Source organism: Euwallacea similis, chromosome 5 (assembly GCF_039881205.1).
Source record: "Euwallacea similis isolate ESF13 chromosome 5, ESF131.1, whole genome shotgun sequence".
In the NCBI taxonomy this organism is placed as follows: domain Eukaryota; kingdom Metazoa; phylum Arthropoda; class Insecta; order Coleoptera; family Curculionidae; genus Euwallacea; species Euwallacea similis.
In genome coordinates, this window is record NC_089613.1 from 3,301,400 (window position 1) to 3,310,031 (window position 8,632).

The window sequence follows — 8,632 nt, forward strand, 5'->3', positions numbered from 1 at the left end:
GTCTGTGAAGTCCACACCACTATATTCTACCCACTGGATTGCAGTATTTAATGCAGTTATAGCGCTGTCCAGTGACACTTTACTTGACATTTCTTGAAAATTCTCGACTACATGAACTTCACATTCTTCTTGATCGTTTTCACATTCCATTCCAATACATCAGTTTCCTTGAATGTGGCCTACAAATACTCATAAATTACATATGTAATAACAGATTTAAATTGTAAAGATAAATCCCTTACTTGTGGTGCTAGTGTATTTAGAAGATCACAGGATTTGGAGATTAAGCCTGCCTTATCATCGTCCCATTGACGTTTTAAAACAGAAAGAGGTAATTCATCATCGTCATCCTCGGACATTTCAGTGTTCTCTAAAATATTTCTCCAACATTTTGCAATAATTTATGAATCGAGTCGATTCCATGCAGCCGTTAAGTTGACAACAGCTTCCTTAATAGTCAAGTTTTTCAATGTATCAGTTATGTTTGAATTACTTGCTATAACATCGGCAAGAAGGCTATTCCTGTAATGTAATTTTGATCCATAGGTTGGATAAGCGGCGTAACGTTAGGTGGAAGAAACATTGTTACTAACTGTCCATCTTCGCTCTTTAATTCTTCTTCGTTTGAATGAGATGGCGCGTTATCTAGCAGAAGTAAGGCTTTTATCGGGAGCCCTTTATTTGACAAAAAACGTGTAACCTGTAAAGGAATACGTAAATTTATGCTACGATTTCAAGAAAAATACACAACAAAATTTACCTGAGGTACAAAGGAATGATGGAACCATTTTTTAAAAATCCACACACAGCAGTCATCCACGCTGTCTTGGAGTGTTCATAATCAAGACGGCAAGTAAAGTTTTTAAATGACCTTGGATTGGCAGCCTTACCGATAACTAATGGTTTTACTTTATGTCTTCCAGTAGCATTTGTGCAAACTGTTGTTATTCGTTGTTTTTCAGTCTTTCAATGTTTTGTCCGGTAGAAGTTTCCAGTATAAGCCCGTTTCGTCAGCATTATAAAGTTGATCTCATGTAATTCCAAGTTTCTGCATTTTATTTTTTAACTGCTTTTTGAAAGGGTCAATTAGTTCCGGTTGGGAAGAAAGTTTTTCCCCGGAAATTTTCAAAAACCGAATTCCAAATCTTTTTTTAAACCTCTGTAGCCATCCCTCACTAGCCGTAAATTCCTTATTAGTTTCCTTTATTTCAGAATGTATGGATTTGGCTTTTTGCTTTATCATTTCTCCGCTTACGACAAAATATTTATTTCGTTGATTTAGAAACCATTTGTATAGCTGTTTTTCCATTTGTGATAATCCAGACCCTTTAAGTGTTTTTCTTTTACTTGATCCAACATATGTATCTGTTATTACTCTTAAAATGGTTTCTTTTCTTTGCTTTATTTTGCAAATCGTAGATTTAGCTATATTGTATTTTCTGGATAAATTTGAAACACTTGCACCTTTACTTAGCTCCTGAATTACAAGAGATTTTTCATGAAGAGTTAAACACTTTGGTTTTTTTAGCGACATTACATATAACAACACGTATTCACTAAACCTTTCGACAACCGTTCAAAAGCAATGGGCAAATGTTGCAATGCAAAAAATGAAACTACAAAGTAAAACTGGGGAAATACCGGGCACGACCCGGGGTCAGGCAACCCCGTATTGAGCACGACTGCCAGGGAATCCCCAGAAGTAGTTCCCCCGGTAACGGAAATCATTTGTTCGCGTTATACGGTGGTTAATGTGATAGAAAGATGATTCACGTTATCCGAAGGTTTACGTTATCCGATGTTCACAGTATCGAGTGTTTACTGTATTTGCAAATACAAGGGGTAGTTTTTATTGTAAACAGGTAATTTTGCAATTTAAGGTTGTACTTAACTTGGAGCCTCAACAAACACAATAGATTATAAAATTTCAACAATGGTAGTGCGGGCGAAGTCTAGTACCAGTAGCGGATTTTAAAGAAGATAAAAGTTTGAAATTTAGTAAAAAACATGTTTTTTAAGTTTTATGTAACGTTTATTTAAAAAAAAAGTTAAAGCACAACAGACTATAACAGAAAAAAATTTCATACAATATAAACATTAAAAAGAAATTCAAGTCTTGCGTACAAAAAGGTAAAGATAGATGTATAGTTTGCATTTTCTAAGATGACGATCACGTGACAACCAGAATTGACAGAGACAATGCCGACAATATTTTTTCGACGATTATGGCTGATTTCATGACTGTCGGCCCTTAATTTGTATTTCTGATTAAAAAATGTTTAGTAGATAATTTTTTTCTCCAAAAAGTAAGTAGAAAATAAATACAACTCTGAAAATTATTTGAAATAATTTTGATAGCAAACTTTAATCAACAATCAAGCAACCTGGCTGTTTAAAAGCAAGCCGGCAACATTGCAGACCTCACGCAGTACGACAGCTGACCTCAGCTACGTTTACTACGTTTTTCCATACTATAAATGGAGATGCGCGGAAGCATACACTCCTTCATATCGCTAGTGACGTGAAATATACCGTACACATTTCTTGCAGCTTTAAAATATTTTTACTAAACTTGCATTTTGGTCCATTTTGCTCTTCCTCCATTCCGATTTACCCCAACAAAACCACGTATTTGAAAAATCCTCAACTATCCAGTTTACCACGATCAAAGTGTTTTCCTTGTCAAATGTAATGATTAGTTTCATGTCTGAAATATCTACAATCAGGCTTAATTGGCTTATAAACTAAAACGTTCATTTATCCCATATAGTGAGCATTGAGTCCTGGATCGTCAATATTCCATTTTACATCGTTATTTTGAACCTCGATCGTTCTATAGAATTATTATGCAACACGTGGAGGTAATTATTTTGCTGATACAAAAGCTGTGATCAGAAGCATAATTTTTTTAAAGCCGCTTTCCTGCTTATGCTCAAACGAATCTGTTGAATAAACGCAGTTCAATCAACGTTCATCAAAATTCATTTAATTCAGTGTACTATATAAATTATATATCAGTTTTTGAGCGCTTGAGACTTTGAGAGGAAGCATGTGAGAGTGGAGAACTGAAAATTGAGTTGAACGAAGATTTAGAGAAAACAGATCGATTGGACATCGGATAAATTCCATGGGACTACGGGACAGAGTTTGTTTTGAAGGAAATTATTACTTGTGTACGATAGGTATATATGGAGTTAAATCGGGTTATTTTTATAGTGAGAAATATGTTGTGTCACAAAATAGAATTTTGTGTTTCTTCAGCTTAAGACATATCTGAAGGATGTTGAAAGTTTCGGTAACGATACTTCTTTAATGCGAGCGAAGAAATCGCGGTTTCTTGCCAAATATTGCTGCAGATCTTTTTTGTGGATAGTGGTTCCCTAAAACTTTTTAGAATTTCAGTTCAATTGGTAATTTACTGATCCCGAAATAATCTAATTTGACAATTTCCCTTTTATTTAGATGTCGACCTTTTTATGGAAAACGTAAATTCTTGTTTAGTTCCTGGAAAACTCCATAGAATTCCAGTTAAAGTGAAAAGTTTTATCGATTGATAAACCTCAAAGGCTTCCTTGTTTCACACCTTCATTTACTTATTTATTCATTTATCAACATGCTACACTCCCACTTACACAGTGGGATATACTATATAGATGGTAGGGTGAACTGACTCGCTACTTCTCCCTCCAGCAATAAGAAGGGATTAGAGCGACTATTCCACACAATACATGCATGTAGTCTCGTTTACAGCACCTTTAGTACAGTTTGACACATCCCTCTGTCCTATAAATATAAATATATTTACAATACAAATATAGAGCTTGGTTTGAACGTTGAAAACGTATTGAAATTTAAATTGAATTGGGAATTTGTCCCCACGAATTGATATCTTTTTTGCAGGGTTGCTAGCAGATCTCAAGTACTATACCTGTTAAAACGTGACGCTTCGTGCAAACTTCGCCATAAAATTGCACTAATAGTAGATTACTCATCCAGATGGAAGGTTCTTCTTTTCTGGCAAGAACAAGAAATCGCCAATTCGAGACATATAGCGCCGAGATTAGCTATAGCTCAAGGTAGGTAAAAAATACTTCTCACGGTCGTGTGTATACTATTTTATCTACACCAAACACGTGAATGAAAATAAAATAGTTATTTCCTTAACAAGTGCGGAAAGTAATACTTTACCGCACCCTGATTGCAGTTTACCGAACCATGTCGAGCGGAGTTCGGTCAACAATAGTTGTAAGCCAGTTGAAAGTTAAGAGGCTTTCATTGGATCCCTCATCCTTTCAGAAGTTTCTCTTTAGATGTGTTTGTTTTAAAAAAGCCCTAAGAAGGAACCCTTAAAACCCCAATAAAAACTTGTGTGTAGCGTTTTAGATTCTATGTTTAAATCAAGATTCATTAATCGGTATAAGAAAAATTCTTGGAATTGAGTTTGAAAGATCATAAAGTTAAAGTTAAAGATTGTTTGTTGGTAAAGCGCATTATTCAGCTTAATTGCAATTTTGCAGACATATACGATTTTTTGTTCTTTAGGTTAATCTAGTTTTAAACATCTCAAAGAATTGCTTTACTGATGCTTTCTGTTATTCATTAATTATTCAAAGCATGTACTAAATTTCCTCATAAAATGTGTGATTGGATTAGCTCTTCAAAACTAATATTCAAACATTGTCCTGTTCTCAGAACATCATTAATAATTCTGATTACCAACAAAGGGGAAATTCGTTCCTATGAAGGGATATTTGCAGTTTCGATTTGCTCGTATTCGTAGGGCCTTTCGAAAGCGATATCCCTTTTATGTTCGACTATTGTGAGTCAGGTAATTGTTTTGACGTCACAAAGGACATTTTTAGACTAATTAGAGCCTTCAGCTAAATAAAACTGATGATGCCTCGCTTGCTTGTTTAAAATAATTTTTTTGTTTTTTGCTTTGCAATATCTTTTGAATTGGGAGACGTTGGATGTTTATTTATTTTCCTCCCACGACCATGTAAAAAGGACAAGTTTCATCATACTTTACTCCAGTTGAAAACATCATTTTGCTCTTTAGAGAGAGACTATCCTATAACGTTAACTTTCTTCCCTAGGGACGGGAGTTTGATAATAACACGTGAAGGCAGGTTGCCATTCATCAGAGTATTGCTGGAAGTTGATTGTTTTGCCGATTTTGTGTACGTTTGTCTGCTTATAATAAAATGATGTACTGTCCAAGCCCAACGTGTACAAATGTGGATGACGATGTTAATAATGATTAATTGGTTAAATCATTTAATTTCCATAGAAAAGGGGTTGTGTTCTACTCGTCGAAAATTGTTTTCTATACTTTGAAAACATTCTGTTCTCTCAATGGCTCTCTAAGTTCAATCGGTGACAGAAAATGCTATTTTTGTTTCTCTTTGAACAATGCCGTTCATTAAAAGTTTACTAGGATCTAAAAGTGGTACTTATTTGAAAATTTGGAGTTCAGTTAAATTCGACGTATACGTTTTTAAGAAAATATTTTCAATTTTCCGTCATTTCCGGTTTAACCGGAAATAGCTGCCAACTTGCTTATTTCCAACGGGATCCCCGTATATTATTTTATTTTTAGATTCTACGTAATATTTGAAACACATTTTCTGTATAATGTCTTATACTTACCTCATACCGTTTTCGAGATATTTGACCTTGAATTAAAAACGTGCCTCCGTAATGACCAATTTTAAAATTGCATATCTCCGCAGTTATTAAAGACATAATCTTCATATTTTGCAGAATGTTAATACATAGTCTTAAGTGTACACTTTTGCTGCTTATATGGATTAGTATTATATAGGGTGTTCAAAATTCGGCTCCTACCATTCATATTTTTTAAGTTGCAGAAGCCTTTTTTTTTATAGGACAGCTTGTTGCATTTTAAACAGTATCAAGTAAAGAATATAATTGTCTGTCGATCCGTATCAGGGTTACCTATACCTATTCCAAACCATTTTCGAAATAATTAAGTTTTATGGGAAACTAGTAGTACATATTCACTTTGATAAGTTTTTAATCTTCACGCAGTTGGCCATGGAAAAATAAATAATGAAATAAATAAAAATAAGTAAATAATAATGATAATTATGTATACTATTTCTTATTGTCTGTCCAAATCCAAAATTAGGATCTTTCTCAAAAATTTGTTGAAATAAAATGAAAAAACCTTTAGATTCGAATTAGATCCTAATGATTTACCGCTTAAACATCGAATTGTGGCTTTATACGTAGACGGAAGGATGTTATAAAAGTGAGTCATAAAAGCAAAGAGGGGACAATAAAAGGAGATGACGATGAACGACATGATAAAGTGGAATACAGAGTAATGCTCTCATTTGTGTATAAGATTAAAGTCATAACGGTAAAAAATACATTTAGGCCGAAGATAAGGCAGTTTTATTGAATGCCTTAGCATATTGCCTATTCCTAAAAAAGACGGAATGGGTAATAAGCTTTTTGAAGGGAATTCCAAAATATCAGAGAAAGAATTAGATTCACAATGTTGAGGGAGCGAGAGTAATATTTCCTGCCTAACCCCACGATCAATGACTGGAAAAGTAACCCCATTACAGGGGTTTGCCTGTATTATGTTAGGACAATAATTCAATTACTCTTCCCCTTGTTGAAAGTTGGCAACTCAGACGATGTATCAATCATCACAAGGGAAAAACCAATTGTACTCAATATTTATGTGAAAGAAAGATATAAAGTTACCCTTTAGGTTACCTACAATTTCTCCTTTCCCGAAATGATTGATACGTTAAAAACGAGAGAATCATTGCTAATAAGCGCCCTTAGAGGAAGGCCTACCACTCTTTATTACACCCTTCCTATTCAAGTTTTGAAAACTCGATGACTTTGAGCTTTTTTCTGGTTGAAAGGATTATAAATTTGGCGTGAAAAAAGTAATTTATCAAGTTTTTATTAAAAAGGACCAATACTCTTTTGGAATTTGTGTACCAAAGACAATACTTTGTGCACGAATAATGATTCTTCGTGAGGTTAAATTCATGCTGCAACAAAGGCAAAATTCTCTCGCAATTGGCTATGTATCTTCGATATGAATATCAAATGAGAAAACCTGCATTGCTGTGGCATTACTAACCGCAGCAAACGAAATGAAAAATACATCTACCGTAATAAGCCAATATTAAACAGGTCAAACTGTTTAAATCCCCATTTTTCTATAAACGACCCATTTACCTCCTTTATCCGAGACTTTAATAATGTTTACTTCTAAATTATTCAGTGTTTCAAAAGAGATTGGCTTTCTATTCTCTTCCAAGACAATGGAAAATTTAAAGTGTTTAACATGTCTTTCGAGATGAAAATATAATCAGTTAATTCTTTGAACTTGTTAAAATGTTAACCTATTAAACTGCGTTGTTTTGCTTATAGAAAATGATCAATAAATTTATCCAAATAGCTTCATGATATACTGGGTGGTCCACTTAACCTGACAAATCGGAATATCTCGAAAATTTCGCATCGAATTGAAAAACGTTCCAAATGAGATTTGTTTGTCTCGACGGGGTCCACTGAATGACACCAACCATAACTTCCCAACCCTACCACCTGGGGGTGGGGCGGGGGTAACATTGAAATCTTAAACGACAACTCCCGTTTTTATTGCAGATTCGAATTCTACAACGAAAATTATGTAAGGTTTATCTGAAACTTTTTTTTCGATTCGCGACAGATAGCTCTGTAATCGGAAAAATATTTTTTATCCTGATTCCGGAAGAAAGTATCTTGTCTTTTGTTTTTTTTAATGAAAATCTGTTCTTTTTTTTAGTGCACTCGATAGAGTTTAAAGGGAAAAAACTGTCTATGAAAAAAATTTATTTTACTTATTATTAAATTTATAAATAAAAAGTAAAACTGAGGCTTTTCATTTTATTTATCGACAGTGCATTAATAAAAATATCATCAATAAAAAGTTTACCGTTTTTTTTCACTATTTTTGCAAACGATATGAAATTTAATGTTCATTTAATTTAATGTTTGATTTGTTGTGTTTATTGGAATGAAAATTTAATTTAAAAGTTTATTTATAAATTTAATAATAAATGAAATTAACTTTTTTTTCACAAATGGTTTTCTTTCGTTAAACTCTATCGAATGCACAAAAAAAACCAGGTTTTTATTTAAAAAACGAAAGACACAATACTTTCTTCTAGAATCAGGATAAAATATATTTTTCCGATTACAGAGCTATATGTCGCCAATCGAAAAAAAAGTTTCAGACAAACCCCATGTAAAGTTCGACGTAAAATTCGAATCTGTAATAAAAAATGGGGGTTGCCGTTTAAGATTTCAAAGTTATCCCCTCCCCACACTCAGGTGGTAAGGTTGGGAAATCATGGTTGGTGTCATTCAGCGGGCCCCTTCGAAACAAACAAATCTCATTTGGAACTTTTTGCAATCCGGTTTCGAGATTTTTCGAGATATTCCGATTTGTTAGATTGAGTGGGCCAGTCGGTATATTGCAATTTTACATCTTATACAGGTATCGCCAGTTCAAGTGGAAACATAGGAATTGTGTAAGTGGGAGAAGGACCGCATAAGATTTAGTATGCTTGCAACAAAGACCAACCAAGTGGGTTGG

General features: G+C 33.9%; 1 protein-coding gene across 1 annotated transcript; it reads right to left on the reverse strand.

Annotated features, from left to right (window-relative positions):
• Positions 1 to 1,030: 1,030 nt before the first annotated feature.
• Positions 1,031 to 1,728, reverse strand: LOC136409280 (jerky protein homolog). Its single transcript, XM_066390691.1, has 2 exons — positions 1,642 to 1,728; positions 1,031 to 1,399 (listed from the first exon to the last, which is right to left on the reverse strand). The coding sequence occupies exons 1-2, from the start codon at positions 1,726 to 1,728 to the stop codon at positions 1,031 to 1,033; spliced, it is 456 nt and encodes a 151-aa protein (XP_066246788.1).
• Between the last annotated feature and the right edge of the window lie 6,904 nt (positions 1,729 to 8,632).

Excerpts from the sequence above, each read along its gene's own strand:
- LOC136409280 (XM_066390691.1), bottom strand. The coding sequence starts at position 1,728 with ATGATTTCCGTTACCGGGGGAACTACTTCTGGGGATTCCCTGGCAGTC. Across the intron at positions 1,400-1,641 it reads CTGACCCCGGGTCGTGCCCG|CAAAGAAAAGAAACCATTTT; the intron begins GTATTTCCCCAG and ends TGCAAAATAAAG.